The 16,996-nt window shown below is 38.0% G+C and overlaps 3 protein-coding genes across 4 annotated transcripts; 1 reads left to right on the top strand and 2 right to left on the bottom strand.

The window, feature by feature from the left end:
• The first annotated feature begins 318 nt into the window (after positions 1-318).
• ahsg2 (alpha-2-HS-glycoprotein 2) lies at positions 319-3,131 on the top strand. The gene is given in 7 exon segments (XM_057334903.1): positions 319-701; positions 1,162-1,272; positions 1,359-1,443; positions 1,545-1,702; positions 1,788-1,892; positions 2,165-2,236; positions 2,680-3,131. Coding segments are annotated over 7 exon segments (1,209 nt in total). The 5' UTR covers positions 319-380; the 3' UTR covers positions 3,037-3,131.
• A 765-nt stretch (positions 3,132-3,896) lies between these two features.
• LOC130554441 (titin-like) lies at positions 3,897-10,336 on the bottom strand. The gene is made up of 7 exons (XM_057334100.1): positions 9,528-10,336; positions 8,601-8,777; positions 8,396-8,514; positions 8,163-8,322; positions 7,965-8,080; positions 5,239-7,282; positions 3,897-5,166 (listed from the first exon to the last, which is right to left on the bottom strand). Exons 1-7 carry the CDS (start codon positions 9,811-9,813, stop codon positions 5,105-5,107), a joined length of 2,964 nt encoding a protein of 987 aa, XP_057190083.1. The 5' UTR covers positions 9,814-10,336; the 3' UTR covers positions 3,897-5,104.
• Positions 10,337-12,030: 1,694 nt separating this feature from the next.
• On the bottom strand, positions 12,031-15,499 carry pfn2a (profilin 2a). Of its 2 annotated transcripts, none has more exons than XM_057334101.1 (3): positions 15,165-15,489; positions 13,860-14,052; positions 12,031-12,399 (listed from the first exon to the last, which is right to left on the bottom strand). In XM_057334101.1, exons 1-3 carry the CDS (start codon positions 15,291-15,293, stop codon positions 12,302-12,304), a joined length of 420 nt encoding a protein of 139 aa, XP_057190084.1. In that variant the 5' UTR covers positions 15,294-15,489; the 3' UTR covers positions 12,031-12,301. The 2 variants fall into 2 exon arrangements, with proteins under 2 accessions (XP_057190084.1, XP_057190085.1); XM_057334102.1 differs by lacking the exon at positions 12,031-12,399 and adding an exon at positions 12,406-12,719 and having other exon boundaries at positions 15,165-15,499.
• Between the last annotated feature and the right edge of the window lie 1,497 nt (positions 15,500-16,996).

Here is a 16,996-nt window from a genome sequence, read left to right on the forward strand (position 1 = left end):
CTGCAATACTAAAGCAAATAGAGTCACTTCAGAAAAACAAGTTTCAGTATTGGGTTTTTGATAAGCACCCTAACAACACTTTTAGAATGATTAGTTTTCCACTAAAAGTTTAAAACACTTTTTTGAAACCATAGGTATATTTTTTCAGCGTATATTTATTGCAGCAACACAAATAAGTTCATGAAAAAAGTGACTGTGTGAGTGACTGAATGGAAGTAAAATTTTAATCAGGTTCCATTCAGATGACATGTCCAAAGTCTAAAATCACCCTTGCTTCCCCAAGCCGAATTTCAATGGAACACCCACTCGATTTGCGCAGTTTCATTTACTTTGGCATTCAAAGATGGTTCATTGGTGTCATTTGCGTAACAGACGTCAGAATGTCTACATTTACATTGTGGACAAAGTACAAGGTGTATATATATATACAACAAATCAAACACTTTCTGCCTGCATATTCACATTAGGAGTTTAGGTTTTTGCTTTGCAGCATGAAGCTCTGGGCTACGTTTGCTGTTCTTGGGCTCCTGGTAATGGGGACATGGGCGCAGGGGGTGATGCCCACCATCGACTTTCCTCCCTGTGATTCCCCGGAGGCTGAAGCAGCAGCTCTGGTGGCAGAGGATTACCTTAACGCTCAGCACACCCACGGCTACAAATATGCCCTGAATCGCATTGAGAAAATCAAGATTATTTCCAGTGTAAGACAATGGACAGTGTCATGTCAACATTTTTATTTATTCATTTTAATACCGTTCTCAAAATATTCTGTATTGTTTGTCACATTCGTGTGACACATTGCGAACATCGTACAATAACTGTTACTGTTAGTTTTCCTTTAGCTCAGTGGTAAGAGCGTGGAGTTAACAACGCCAAGATCATGGATTCGATCCCAGGGGATTACTCATACTTAGAAACAAATGCAATCTAAGTCGCTTTGGAAAAAAGCGTCTGCCATGCATAAATGTAAATGTACTGTTAAACAGTTTAAGGCCATGTACCAGATTTTGGATTGTATGTAAAATTTATATTCTACAATGAAGGCACACGCTTTATACAGTATATCTGCACTGAAATTTAGAAAAAATGTACCTTTAAAGTCATAAATATGTACATTTTAATATCGGTTTAGGACTATAAGATTTGAATGTGTCTTTGTAGCCTGGTCAAGCAGACAAGTATCTCTTGGAGTTGGACTTTCTGGAAACCACATGTCACATCTTAGATCCTACGCCATTGAGCCAATGCCCGGTCAGACAGAAACATCAAACAGTAAGCTCAAACCACCTTAACTTTACTTAATTTACTCTGTACAAAAACATGGCAATCTACAATCTAATATCGTCATTCACCTCCAGGCAGTTGAAGCAGATTGTGATTTTGCCCTCTCAAATACAACTCAAGGTCTGTCTGTGGTTGCATTCAAATGTAAAACGGAGACAGGTAAGAGAACAGAAACAAACTGTAAAATGCATGTTTTCATCTGTTCACAATGAGGAAAAGAGACATTAGACATAAAGCCTTTTGCTTTCTGTTGTGTATAGAGTCAGCTGAAGACATATGCCTAGGCTGTGCCCAGCTTATTCCTTTAAATGATACAGACGGTCTCCAGCTTATCGAATCCTCCTTAGATGAGTTCAATAAAAATCACACTCTAAACAATAAATTTGCTCTTTTTGAAATTGGACGAATGGCATCCCAGGTAAAATATATGAAAGAGAAATCTTTATCTTAAGTTTCCCTATAGTCAGATTATGCTCAGAGTTTCCTTTCTTTCCTTTGTGCAGGTTGTCTCAGGGGGGAACAAATACTTTGCAGAATATGCTATTATTGACACAAACTGCACAAGTTATGATGATGATTCGTGCATCCCTCAGAATCACACCGTCGCAGTAAGCATGCTTACAATATAAACTTAAAGGATGAGAAAGTACTTTGGCAGTAGTTGTGTAAATATTTGTGCGTTTTTTTTCTTTTTATTAAAATCATCAAGAATCAAGATGGACCCTATTAACATTTCCTTATTCATTATTGCACAGAAAATATTACGCCTAATCCATTATTCCAGCATGTAATTCTAACCAAATATATATATGCTGTATGTTGTAAACCGGATTTCATATTGACTTAAACGTGTCTAATTCTAATTTCTTACCATTTTTAGATCCATGGCTTCTGTCTAGCTGAAGGCTCTGCTGATCTCAATCAAGTTGACTGCAAAATCTTCCCTGATACAGTAAATAAATCTTCATCTTCATCAGCCTATTGAATTTTAATATCACAACATTAAATAAGTGTTTTCTGCATCACTAAAGGCACCAAACAGAACAGAATTGTAAAAAAGATGTTATTAAAGTGATAGTTCACCCAAAAATGAAACTTCTGCACTTATTCACCCTCTTGTCTTTTCAAACCTTGAAAAATGTTGTTAATGGGCACCCATTCACTTATATTGGTTTTGTGTCCATAAAACAGAAGTGAATGGGTGCTGCATGTTTGGTTACCAACTTCTTCAAAATATCTTCTTTTGTGTTCTGCAGAAGAAAAAAAGTCATACCGGTTTGAAACTATCCCTTTAAGTCCAGCTCAGCTGCCCACACTGATAAACAGATTGCAATGTTGTTTGGTGCTGCTACTGTCACAAACATTCACCTTTTACTTGAAACTGGCTTGCTTAAGTTAAAAATATTTTTTTCCTAACAGACCCAAGCCGTCAACACCATGGTGCGGGTCAGACAACCTCTTCACGCACACACCTCTGGATCTCACCACAATCCAGCCGTGCACGGCCTCAGACATCACAAGCTGACGGTGTTCCATGACCCCACAGTGAGCGGCCTGATCTCAGCCGAATCTTCTGAATCAGTTGAGGCAGTCGTGCCAGTGGCGGCACCGGTTGTGAAAAGGGAGGTTCCTGCAGATGTTCCTACAGAAGAGCTGGTGACAAATGCACCAGCACTTGCTGAAAAAACACCCCTCGATTTGAAGCCAGTAGCCCTTGTGCCTGTCTGTCCTGGAAAAAAGAAGCATTTCTGACCTGCTAAAGTTCTGTGAACTCACCTAATTATATACTGTAACAACACTGTGGCACACTGGGTAAAGCGAGCTGCTTACCAAACTTATAACTGCAATCTGTCAGGTGCAAAGTTTTATATCAAAGCAGGTAAATGTATTCAACAGTTCTGATGTATTATGTCTGTCAGAACTGTTACATCACGTTAAGGAACGATGTAATAAAATGTTTAACTTGATCAATCAGGCTTTACACTCTATGCGGTTTTCAAATACTGGTGAGGACAAGTATTATATAGAGTCATATACAGCTTTCAACACATTCATTTTATCAACGTTTAGTGTTTTAGGCACCAAATTTCAAGCCCTTATTATCCTAAATTCTACATTGCAAGTAAACCTCTGAACGCTCACATACTTTTACAAGATGTCAACATGGTTCATCAACATGGTGACATTTGACATTCAACACAAAATTTGATTGGTTTTTGTCCTCCAATTGTTTTGGTTCATTCATTTTTAGGTCGAGTTATCTACAGCAATTTACAATGACAACCATTTATCCTCTTCGGGTAGTTTAGATGCCGGTCTTGGTTTAACTTAATTCCTGTCCAGAAAGCCGCTTCTTAATGTTTTGCAAGTGATTGGGCGATACATTTCCTAACCTTTGATGCCATAATAGAACAACAAATGGTAACCTAATACTAAAAACCCGATTTAGATAACTAAATACAAGCTGAACTAAGTATATAATTGTCAAATACAAAGTATAGGTTTCAGCGCTAACAACAAACAGTATACACCCCAAACTTCCAGTAGACCTCTGCATAGAATCAATAACTGTTGAGTTGTTTTAATTTAAATTAAAACAATTAATACACAATTCAATTTTATTTTATTTATATAGCGCTTTTCACAATTTTCATTGTTGCAAAGAGCTTTACATACATCATAAATTTTTTTACAAAAATAATACAAGGGGAAGAATTCAAGAGAATATACGGTATTCAGATACATGGTATTATTGCACATTAATACCAGTGCGCTATGCAATTTACACTGATATCAGTGGATTGTCAGAAACTGTAAATTATTCAAGGTATGATTAATTTAAGTATATTATTTTAAATATTGTTATCAGGACTGGGAGCCTAAAATTACTTCATATAAAATTACAATATATCAGAACAATTTGCAATAACAAAACGTGCGGAATGAATATATTTGTTAAAATATGTTAACGTGCATGTGTGTTGTTAAACGCAAGTTGTTTATATTTATGGATTAAACTAAATCAACAGTCTCCCAGTGAGTAAGCCAATGGCAACGGTGGCAAGGAACCAAAACTCCACTATAGAAGTAATAACACAAAATATTAAATCAAAATAAAATAAATTGTTATAACCAAACACAGACCGAAAGTTACTTTGGGCCAGGCACCTGCATCCAATGAAACGGTCTATACATCAAAATGTAGGTTTATAAAAACCAGTAATGAAGCTGAAGCAACACTGGAAGGAATAAGCATATTGACACTGTTGTGATGTGCTTAAGTCTGGCCTACACTAAAAGATTTGCTTATTAAATTTTCAAAATGTGAGACCACAAACATGGCGATCACAAATAATCAATTTAACGGTTTAATTCCTATAGTGTGTGGAGTACAATGACGTGACCAAGACAGCACACCACACACTAAAAGAATAAATTGAAACCGTGTTCGCACATTTGCCCTCGGAGTCCTGGCCACACAGAATTTCTGATCCTTGAAATTTAACATTTACAGTTAGAGATTTGTGTGGCTCTGACATTTTTCTTAGCAGATTTATTCACGCTTATCCCCTCACACCACAGGATAATCTGCCAATTCATACAACAAAAAGATAAGCATATCTGCCTTTAACTCAAACTATTAAATGTAGGCAAGACAATTAATTGAGGAAAAAACAGCTGATCAAATGTGTGTTTGTTGTACAATACAAAGTTAAAAATAAGAATGCTTACATTCTTAAGATTCCTTACTTTTTAAAACAAATGGGCATTCTTTAAAAAACGTCAATAACAGTTCTGTTCACTTATATACATTTATTATTTAGCGCTGCTTCATTCTTTCCATGTGCTTTAGGACAAACCGGAGTGGACCCCTCAAAGAACCTTAAAGAAAAACCATCAACAGTGGTTACAATGTATCATTTTACAGTACAGTAAGAGAATGTGACGACTTACCATCTGGGTAATGGGTAGAATGCACAGTTTTCTGGTTTGACAGAACAGCAGGAACCCAGTAGCTGCTAAATGGTTCTGGGTCTCTAAAAATAGGAACTGAAGGTTCTCCGTTTTGAGGCTCATTCACCTGAGTGTGCACTGGTACAGAGTCACGAATCTGCATTGAGGGATGAACATTCAGCTGGATGAGCGGGTCCACATCTTGAGTTTGCTTGGGTTGAGATGGTGTGGTTGACTGCAGTGAATTATGATCATTATTTACAGACGCTTGCTTTGAGATTTCTGCAGGTGCATCAGACGTGGGGGGCCTTGGATATGAAGCAGCTTGATACCAGTAATTGTTAGACAAGCTGTTGTCATCAACTGGGGATGTTGTGGGTTTTAAAGAAACTTCATGCTGGCTCTGTGAAAATGGTCCAGCACTGTGTGGAGCGGCAAACGTTGGCATGTGTTGTCTCCATTGGGAAATATAATGCTGCATCTCAGCCTGGTAAAGGGTAAGTTTTGGGCTTTGAACTGAATGGGCAACAGACTCCGCAATTGGCGCATTTTGTGAAGATCTAGAAATCGGCTTGGTAGGCCAAGGGTGTACAAAATGAGGAATATTTGCAGGTTTCACTGCAGACTGAAAAGAGACCAAATTTGATGCCAATGTTCTAAAAATATACGGACATTTAGTCGGTCTTATCAAAGGCTCACTTTCAGGAGCACGGGTAGTCTTGATGACAGGACTTTCAGTAGGTGCCACATATTGCGTCGCTGATGGTAAAGCTTCAACGTTTGAAGAATATGGGCTATAATTATAACCCATGCCCTGAATAAAGGGAAACGGGTTAGTACCAGGAGGCTGAGCGGGAGAGGACTGAATCTCTTCTGTTAATTTAGCATGACGAGAAGAGCCCAGATAAGGCACAGGAAAAGGATGACCAAAATGGTGGTAGTTGTGATGGTGGTAGGATATTGAAGGGGGTCCAGGGCAAAAAGTTGGACAGTGAAAAGAAAGTGCATTGGACAAATCAAAGTGCATGCTTAGAGGAGGACCCTTAGTATCGGAGTAGTCTGGATGCATGGAGGGTTGTGGATATGGAGGGAATGCTTCAGTACCATGGGGGACTTTTGTAGGAACTGATGGCATCTCTAAATGTTGTTGTGGGAAGGGTTTGTACCGGGGGAAGGGTTTGTACCACGGGAAGTGAAGGAGTTGAAGTGGTTCCACCTTCCTTGTAGGGGCAGGTGTGGGCGGTGCCAACTCGGGTTTAGGTGAAGCATGTTGCTCAGAGGGTTTCAATTGCAGGGGATCATCAGGTCTTTGTCGGGTTTGGGAGGTATAAAGCCATTGGGGAACTTGACCCAAGGCCACCGAGGTGGTGTCAAATCCAGGTTTTTCAGAATAGAAAGGATACACCAATTTGCCAGGAGGATACACAGGCACAGGAGGTTTCCCATGAGTGGTTTTATCTTGAAGAGTAAAACATTTAGGTTTTAGCAAATAAACCAAGGGATTAAGAGAGGTTTTAGGAACCTCAGTTGGTGGCAACAAAGATTCTCTTGGAGGCAGAATGAGTAAACTTCGAGTGGGATCAGGGGCAGGAACCAAATTGGGATTAGGGTACCAAGTTTGAGGTGGTTTTGGGTCATAGGGTTTGGGGTAAACGGGTGTTTGTGGCCCTTGGGTAATAGGCAATGGGGTAACAACAACCTGAGGAGCAACTGTTGGAGGAACATTTGGATGAAAAAGCAGAAAAAGGTGAAAGGGGGAAACTGGTTGAAAATATGGGTGCCCAGGGATGTGATACGGGAGGGGAGCCGGAAACAATTTCTGCATGGTTGAACTTGTGGAGGTTGTTTGACTCTCTGTTGGCTTAGTGGTTTCAACACTAGTGATGATGATTGGAGAGAGCGTTGATGAAACAAGAGAACTGGAAATAGAAGTATCATTTTTAGATGGATGATCGGACTCAGTTATCGGAAGACTAAGTGACAAAGCTGGACAGGACAGATTAAACTCTTTCTCCTTTGCCATGGTGAGGCTGAACATCCCATCCTATGACCGAAAACAGAAAAAGGTAAATACGTTTAAGTAAATTGACAACACTACTGATCAAAAGTTTAGAGTGACATTTTAAAATAACAGTCTGTGAAATCCAGGTTTAAGTCCCAAAATTATAAGATAATCATCAAACTTTGATTTAAATCATTAACTTCGTTATAATTTCAATATTTTATATGACCTTATTCATTCAAAATTAGGTGATCAAGATATGTTCATCAGAGTGTTCATTACATGATGTAGGAAGATTTTATGTAGAAAACAGTAAAAAAAAAAAAAGGCTTTAGTTGGGTTTTCATAGACTGTCATATATATCAGCATTTTCCTAGTAGTCAACGTTTGCTTTAAATTTGCAAACATGTAGTCTTGAAATTTTGTCTATCAAATTGAGGTATGCTGGGATGTTGCAGTATTGATGAAGTTTCCAACTATTCTGAACTTTTCTTGGCTGATTTTTCATCATTTAGTTTAAGTCACCCATTTCCAATAAAAAGTTTTAAATAATAATTGTGTAATAAATGTAATGACATTAAATTTGTAATATGCTGGCAATTTCACACCTTCAGACACATCTTCAGATCACACATTTTCACTATTGTGAAAAGCATTTAGAAAAAGTGATCCTAAACGTTTGAACAGAAGTGTAATCCAAGTAAAAAACATGAATCTGACATACCTTTGCCTCTGTGCATGGCATATATGGGACATGGATGACTATGCCATCTGGATGTGACACCAAGCTGTATCCACATTTAGCTGATGCTTTCGTTAGAGGATGCCATTCATTCATCACTGAAAGTTCAAAGAGAATTTCACCAAACACAATTTAGATCTGTGATGTTTAACATTGGACAAATGTGGGCCTGTTTGTTACCTTTGACCCTCAGATTAACAGTTGCATCCCTCTGTAGCTTCACAATCATACCGTTATTGTAACAAGACACATGTGGGCTACTTTGAGCTAAGGTCGAGGAAGAACAAGACATTCTTATAGGCAATCCCCACCAAAGCAAGGGAAGAATGTACATGTTTCTCTAAAGACAGAAGGTTGAGGTAAGATGGGATAACATGTAGGCTATATTTCATTTAAATTGAAAAGGCACACACCTCCTGTGACACGTAACATCCATCATAAGGTATGACGAAAACAAAGTCCCTCCATGTTCTTAGCAGTGTATGGCCACATTCTGAAGGTAACTGTGATAATGGAAGCGGTGAAATGCTTCCTAGACATGGAAAGAAAAACAACATTTGGAAAGCAAACCCAAAGTCTAAAGCCTAATCACCTAATTATATCAATGGAGAAGCAAACCTCGGTCAATGAGAAAGTTGGAGCCAAAGGAAGCATTTCTGCCATGAATTGTCAGTTTCATCAAATCGCCAACACAATCAACCTTGGGTTTCATTCCAAGTAGCTCTTCTACTGCTGGCGTATACAGGGTGTTCTGACCATAGACCTGCCCCCAAAGTGGTTGCAGATTCACCCAGCCTTTGGTCAGACAGTACAATAGAGGTAAATGAGACAATGTAATTTTTTATAATCACCATAGGGACCAATGTTCTGAGCTAACCTCCCAAGAACCATTATATGAGCTAAATGTAGATTTATTGGTCAACAGAGGAACTAACTTTTTAGGAGCATGAACAAAATGCAGTTGCAAATCTCGTCCAAAAAGCTGTGTGATGGGTTTCAACAAGATATTAAAGTTATTATTAAACACTGTCCAAAGCTCATAAAAGAATGGATCACAGAAAGAAATGGAATCCAGTCACTTGTTTTGAGTGAGGCATGTTGAACTTAAAGGGATGATTTACTCCAAAATAAAAATCTATTTTATTTACCTTCATGTGCATGGTTTAAAACCTATTTATATATTTTAAGAAACATCTCTGTGGTTTTGTGTCCACATAAAAAAAGTCAATGGGGGCAAATGTTGACGTTTTTTAAAATATCTTAATTTGTGTTCTGAAGAAGAAAGTGATACATATTTGAAATGACATGAGGGTCATGAGAATGATCAAATAGTTTCATTTTCGGGTGAACTACCCCTTTAAAAGCAAAATCATTTTGACTACTCATTTATTGGTGAAGCCCATTATAGTGTGTGCAACTCAATTATATTATTAATAGTTTTTTAACAAACAATTAAGTAATTAAAAAAAACAGACCTTAAATAGCCATAATGAGCTTTTATTCAGTAAATTTGAATTGGGACTTTAAAATAATCATAGAAATTACCTTCATCATCTGATCGAGATGCGCTCTTGTCGTTGCAGGGCCGATCGCCGTCACCTTTATCATTTGGACTTCGGTTTTGCCCAAGAATGAGACGCCCAATTTGCGCTCCAGATTTTGCTTCGCTATCCTCACGATCATATGACTCAATCACTCGTGCATGTTTGTTAAAAGAGCCCACTGAATGGGTTCTTCTTCCCTCATTAAATGCCACACGACTACTTACTTCGATTAAATTAGACCAGATAAAAAGTAAACACGTCAGGGTTTGCGTGTCTTTGAGCGCCATTCGATTAGAAGGTTTTGCATACGCACCACACTAGTGTGTCGCAAAAAACCCGGGTGATTTCAATTGCCTGAAATGTAAAGGATCTTATGAGAACAATTAGTGCACGTCGACCGGCAAATCTGAGACACCTGTTAAGCAACCTAGAAAAAGAAATTGTGAACGCATATCGTCTGGTTAGATGCAAAAGAGAATTGGACACTATTTTAATAAGGATGTGTATATAAGTTTATAGACAGATTTGTACTAAAAAATATAAATATATATTACTAATATCAACAAATGAACGTATCGACTTTTAAAAAAGTTCTCTGTTATTTTCACATTTATTTTTCAGTAACCATTTTTATTATATTTCACAGCCTTTGTTTTTAGTTTCTCTTCTCACCGAACAGTGCACAGCATTTTAACTGCATTAACAACTCGATAGAATCAAGTTGGTGTGATTATAGCGACATCTTTTGGCCTACCATAACAAATACTTTAAATAAATATTCATCTGTACACACTTTACAGTAAATATTGAGCAAACATTGCTCTTGTACCACCTACAATGTCCTACATTATCTCGACTGTCCACTTTTCTACAAAGTGATATAAAAGGTGCTTAAACACAAACACTTGAACAAATTCGTTAATTCTGGTTGGAATAGGTTTATTTGATCCGTCTGTAAACAAGGTGATTAAATCATGGCATGTGTTTCTTTCCACGCAAAACGAGTTGAATATCAGCTGGTGGAAGCAAGAAAGAAGGGAGAAAATTGGACATAATTTGATGTTTCTCTTTAATCTGTACATTTTCCACAAGCCCTGGAGTTTGAATGTATGCCAAAAATCCCAAAGGTGCCATTGAAGAATTGACTCCTCAACAAGGCAGCAGTTAAAATCCATCTCACAATAGCAACAGATCAGATCTACATTATGGCACAGGATACACAGCTTTATTTTTTTTAACAAGTTTCCACAATACAACCGACTTTGACTAGTGGTCTTTTATCCAACTAATACCACCATATCCCAGAAAAGTTAGTGTACACAGTATACTTCAGTATCTTTTTTTTGTCTATTTAATGAAGCGTTTGTACCGTGCTATGACAGTTTGATTAATTGCAGTTTTGTAGTTTACAAGGCAATGACTTCCAAATGATTTCATTCTTGAAAGCAACAGATTAAAAGTCAAGTGTTTAAGAATTTTGAGGTGACTGACGTTAACAATAAGACTGCCATTTCATCTATTCAAGACATTCATGAGAGAAATTCTCAGGTAGATTACATAGATTTACTTTATTTCAAACTGTTAAGCCGTTAATAGTGTTTAATAGAAATGAGCTTGGTGTTACATTGTGTACTTGGTGTTGAAAATTTAGTGTTATAAAGTCAGCAACAGATGAAGCTAGCAGTCATCCTTCACAACAACAGTTTGGAGCAATTCTGTTAATCCCTTCGGATGCAACAAAAAATTGGTCCCATTGGAGAAACCAAAGTGAAATGGACAAAACCAAAGAGTTACATTGGGATGGCAACACTTCACTTAAAAAAACCTAACAAATAAAAAGAAAACATTTTACAGGAGCTGGCAAACAACAATTATAAGTGCCTGAGCTATTGTAGCGATGGAATGTCCATACAGAGTCCGGGATGCAGAGGCTCTTGGGGAACAACTTAACCCAAACCTTGTAAATGCTGATCTGCCATCACACTAAAAAAATTCCAACATTAGACCAATGACTTACAAGACCACACCCAAATACAACAGCAAAAGCATTTGATATAAGGTAGTCATACATAAGGTATAGGGTTTAGGAGTAGCTGGGCCAAGGGTGGTGGTGCAGTTCACAAGGTCAGGGGCTAAGGTGGTTACTAATGCAATTTGGGATCAAAATAAAATAAAAAGAAATAACAGTGTCTAGTTAAATTCATTCTGAAGGCTGAGATAAGATGGTGTAGTTAGTTATTGGAAAAAAATGATATTGACCTAAAAGATATGCATGCACGTTTTCCATCCTGGAGGACATGCTGTTCACAAGGAAGACCATGAGAGCTCAGCAAGGGCACAAAGCACTTGAGAGGCAACAATCTATCTTAAGCTGGTTCATTAGCAGTGCCTAAGGAAAAATTGGACAATGTAGTGACTTCATATAGTGGCGAATTTATACAAATCCGAAGTTGTCCAATCTGTAAAAATTCTTCATTTTAAGTTTACGGTATGTACAAGTAGTGTTTTTTTTTAATAAAATCAACATGCTTGATTTACTGTGGCACAATAAAGAGGTCAAAACATGGAAAAAATAAAGAACAAGGACAATTAAACAAAAGAAAAACCTCTCTATAAAAAATTAACAGATTTGGAGAGAGACAACAATGTATCTAACTTTTTCTGGTAGTGTTGTCAAGCTGACAAAGGGGATGGGGTGGGAGTAAGGATGAGGGGTGGAGGGTGCTGTGGTGTATTAAAGTGAGCTGCTGTGTGGATGGATGGGAAGGGGCTGCTTTAGTATCCAACTTTCCTCAGGTATTCAGCCATGCCAAATGCTTTCTTGTTGAGCGATCCTCCGTGGGTACCTTCCTTTCCCATGACTAAAACCAATACTGGAGTACATAAGGAAAGAAAAAAGACGACAAATGAACAAAACTGAAAAGAAAAAAGTCTTTCCCCCCGATGACACGGGGACATTATAGGATATTATCACCATTCTTCCCTTGATTGCTATTAAATTTTTTCAAGACTTTAACTGCTTGAAGGAGAAAGCTTAACAGCAAACTTCTTTCTTCTTTCTGTCCCTCAAGTGAAACTAAACAAGCTTAATTACATTAGAACCCTGAATCCCTCAAGTATTTTGCCATTGAGTATGCCTTCTTATTCAATCCACCTCCATGGACCCCTTCTTTGCCCATTACAAGAACCAAGACTGAAAGAGAAGAAATAGAAAAAGGGGAAAGTTGAGATGTGTGGTGGTAAGGAAAAAAGGAACAATCATGAAACATAGGAGAAAGAGTTATACAGTTGCACTTAGAAGTGTCTGCATGCACATGCCTTTTACCATTAAAAACAACTAAGTCGAGGAAAGTGAATCAAAGTATTTGACTAGGTAGTCTGAAGCTTGTTGCTTGAGCCGTGTAGTGACATATTTTAGTGTACAGGAAAGAGGAAATAGGAAGGGGAATTTAACGCTGCCACATTCCAAAGGACCCACCTCCTCACACACCCTAAATCCCTTTGAAATATGCTATGGACACTTGATATGCTATGCCATGATGCCTGGGAGACAGAATACATTGTAAAAAAAAAAACTTTATGATTTTACATTTACCAACATATATTTTTTGACTAGGAGATCTTTAAACTTACCAAAAGCTGTTTGGGGAAAACTTATTCCAGCTGGGATATCACTACCAATTATTGCCTACTTGATTCAAGTTGCAACCTGACGGTTAAGCATACTCTTCACTAGAGATAATAGGGTGTGGTGGGGTGTTTGTGTAACCAAACAATTGCCAGCTTCGCTTATTTTCGCTTATTTTGTGAAGGGAAATCTTGGTTTATGGAAATGGTTAGATCAAGAAAATCCCACATGCACAGCACTGAAAGCCTTTCGGTATTCTTACAGAAAAGGAGGGATGGGGAGAGATTGTACCGGCTTAAAACTATACCTTTCCCATCTGTTTATCCTTCCATTCAGAAAGAGGACCACAAAGGTAGACTGTATGAGTGGGCACATCTTAGAATACAGAATAATTTTCATCTAATTTAGTTGGGGGAAATTTGAAGAATATGAATGCCGCAAGTCCCTTCTAATGCTTCATTGCATTTTCTGGCATGCAAGCTTGTATACAAAAGAAAAACGCAAATGTACAAAAGGTACTTTTCCCACGGTTTGCCCTGAGATAAACCTAGCAGGCACACAAACCTAATAAAATGTCAATATTCAATAAAAAAGTGCTTGACTGGGGTGTGCATAAAATATCTGTAGGCAAATTACACGTTGCTATTGAAATTTGACTGATCATACCGGTTTGGCTGTAGTTATTCGCAAATACATGCCGTTTACCTTTGCCAGCTCTGCCTATGGAAACATTGTACGTCGGCTCTCCATTATGACTCTTTGTCCTGATGTCCATTGTCCAGTCCCCTTCCATGTGAAGGCTGTCTCTGATCACAGAACACTTCTTTTTCCCTAGAGTCATCCCACTGGTAAAGAAGCCCTCTCGGTCTTTGCCAATGATGACATCGATTTCATCAGGCTGAAAAAGTATGAAAAATGATTTCAACCAATAAGGTTTGGCATCAATAACTGCAACAGTGTGCAACAATATGCGACTTATGAAAATGCTTTCTAGGAACCACACCGTTATTCTCATCAAACTTTTTACCATGGGACATTTCTTGTTTTATCTATTCTTTTATTTCTAGCATAAGCAGAGCCTATCTGGTTAAGTTGTACTGTATTTTAAATACATATATTTAAGCAAATGTTTCATTCTTGCAATACTGACACGATTATATTTTAAGCTCAAAACATTCAGAAGCTCCGAGTCCTAATAGTAAGATGGGGAAAAGATTGAGTATTCAGAGGCGACAGGACGCCATCTTTGTGTTCCTGTAGGGAAAAACTTGAAGCACAAGCGCCACTGTCTGAACTTCCTCATCTCATGGCCTAAGACTGCCTGCAGCTTATCACAAGACAGATCAGACCGAGTCAGCTCTTTTTTAATAAGAAGTCAGGGATTCGTCCAATGTACAGGACGATCTCCTCTAAGCATAAAAATACACTGAATACAACAATGCAATGCACAATGCATATGTATGGCAGAAATCGATATCGCTGAATAATGCAAAAGGAAACGTGTGATTTAATCAGAGCAAGAACTATGAAATTCCTATTTAAGTCTTCTAAATCGAAAGGGGTACGCGTTACTTGTATTCGTCTGTAAAGGTTTTACTTTTTACATATTGGTTACATAGGAATAATGTGGTTCATTGTGATACGAATCTTGAAGTGTAAAGGCCGTGGCCACAGCCCTGTGCTTTAGTCTGGGCCTCAATCCATTCAACAGGAACGCTTACTTTACCTCGTTCGTCGCTTGAAATAATTTTCTTTTTGTTAATTAACTTTGTTGCAGGCTTACGAAAAATAACAACGTTAAAACAAATGTCATTGTAATATACACTGTAACACGATTTAAACGGTTAACTCGCGCTAGACACGAGACCGGCTCCCCGTGCACGCGTGCTAAACCTGACTAGCTTGCTAACACCCCAATCTGTCCACTCGCCTCAAAACAAAAATGACCCGCCAAATAAAAGTACAATGAAGTGCTAACGATATAACCACAGCGAATTTAAATATTCTTACCGTTATACCGCTAAAAGTACCACCCTCTGTAGATGCCCAAACGTATTTGGCGTCCGTGTAGCCAACAATGGCGGAATCCTGGCAGCTGCCATCGGCCATCAGGTTATCCACGTAGCTTTGCCAAGACATTTTTCTGTTATTTGAAAGGTTATATAGAAGGTACTACACCCACTCGACTGGATTTAACGCTACAAGTGCTAAATATCTTGCGAGTGTTGTGCGGATGGAGGGTTCTGGCGTCTCTTGTGCTGTCCTGTTCGTGGGCTTGTATGAAATCTCAGCTCGGGCAGGAAAGAAAGCCGACGAACTGAGAGAGCGCCTGGGTGTAGTCCCGTGCTATATCATTCCGCATTCACAACCTCCACTGCACTGTATGCGTTTCTTATGCGGCGGTGGGAGAAAATAGATCCTTTTTTACTGCCACAATCTTGTTCCATCTCAACTGTTGCAGTTTAACAGTTTTGTTATCTATTCTTGTTTTCGAGGTTCTTGAATTAGTTTCATGTTAGTGCTGGACATAACTAATATGTAGGTAGAGGACATTTATACAGCCGTAAAATGTATAGCATCAAATGAAATTCACATGAAAGTGATAATATTTGGATCTGAAATTCAAGGCCAGATGTCTTTAAATACGTGAGGCAACAAAATTAATCTTTATTTTTAAACATTTTCTCATATATTATCCCTTTATGTCATTACACATAGGCAATGTTTCACGTTTAGATTTATGTTTAGTATTAAAATATATAGCATTGCTTTTATTCATAAAAATCATATGATTAACAAGATGTTTGGTATATTGACTGTTTTTTACCTTTAATAAAAATCAGAGACTTTTACAGTGCAATTTAATGAATGTGACTCTATTTGTGTTTTTTTTTTAAATTATATTCATTATACATAATAATATATTATTAAATAATAATGTAGGCTACAATATTACATAATATAATAATAACAATATGTAATTGTACAGATATTTCTATAATATAATTGCCTAATTGTTAGGATATATATGCTTTCCTTTGCAATCCTGCAATACAAAGGTCCCTTATAATATTTTTCAGGTGATTGTATGTGGTTAACAAATATTGCCAAGTTTAGCAAATCATGTTTTGCCTGCCATGGATTTATTTGGTTACTTTGGCAACCTGTGGTGTGTCACTGCTACCCCTGTGATTCATCACTGTCCATTGTGTGTTTTATTGATGTTAGGAGTCTTGTGGCAAACGATGACACAACAAAACCATGACATATTAAGATTTACAGTCCATTCACACAGTCGCACCCTTAGACTACTATGGTTTCATTATCTCAACTCATTACTTTGACAAAGCTCTGGAACCCTATCCTAATCATTTGACCTTGTCACTCCTTTAAATCTAATAAATAAATTAAGATACGTTTCTTGCACCTAAGAGTTAAACAAGTCATCTGTACTCATCCTACTGGATCTATCTGCTGCCTTTGACACCGTTAACCACCACATCCTACTGTCGACCCTCAAGGCTATAGGTGTCTCTGGAATGGTGCTACAATGGTTCAAGTCTTAACTCTCAGGAAGGTCATTTAGAGTATCCTGGAGAGGTGAGGTCTCTGAGTCCCAACATCTCAACACAGGGGTGCCTCAGGGCTCAGTGCTTGGACCGTTGCTCTTTTCCGTATACATGACATCCCTATGTTCATAACAACCTCTCCATTCAACTAGGCTCATCGACCATCACACCTTCCAGAACAGCCAGAAACCTGGGAGTGGTAATCGATGATCAGCTAAACTTCACAGATCATGTTGTCAGCACCACCCGGTCCTGTACATTTACATTTTACAT

Source organism: Triplophysa rosa, linkage group LG5 (genome assembly GCF_024868665.1).
Source record: "Triplophysa rosa linkage group LG5, Trosa_1v2, whole genome shotgun sequence".
NCBI lineage: Eukaryota > Metazoa > Chordata > Actinopteri > Cypriniformes > Nemacheilidae > Triplophysa > Triplophysa rosa.

What these genes read in the sequence shown, in the direction of transcription:
- LOC130554441 (XM_057334100.1), bottom strand. Translation starts at nt 9,813, where the DNA reads ATGGCGCTCAAAGACACGCAAACCCTGACGTGTTTACTTTTTATCTGG. An exon ending in CAACTTTCTCATTGACCGAG is followed by an intron (nt 8,515 to 8,600) that starts GTTTGCTTCTCC and finishes TTCCATGTCTAG; the next exon opens with GAAGCATTTCACCGCTTCCA. An exon ending in TGCCATGCACAGAGGCAAAG is followed by an intron (nt 7,283 to 7,964) that starts GTATGTCAGATT and finishes TTTCGGTCATAG; the next exon opens with GATGGGATGTTCAGCCTCAC.
- pfn2a (XM_057334101.1), bottom strand. Translation starts at nt 15,293, where the DNA reads ATGTCTTGGCAAAGCTACGTGGATAACCTGATGGCCGATGGCAGCTGC. An exon ending in GTACTTTTAGCGGTATAACG is followed by an intron (nt 14,053 to 15,164) that starts GTAAGAATATTT and finishes ATACTTTTTCAG; the next exon opens with CCTGATGAAATCGATGTCAT. An exon ending in CATAGGCAGAGCTGGCAAAG is followed by an intron (nt 12,400 to 13,859) that starts GTAAACGGCATG and finishes TATGTACTCCAG; the next exon opens with TATTGGTTTTAGTCATGGGA.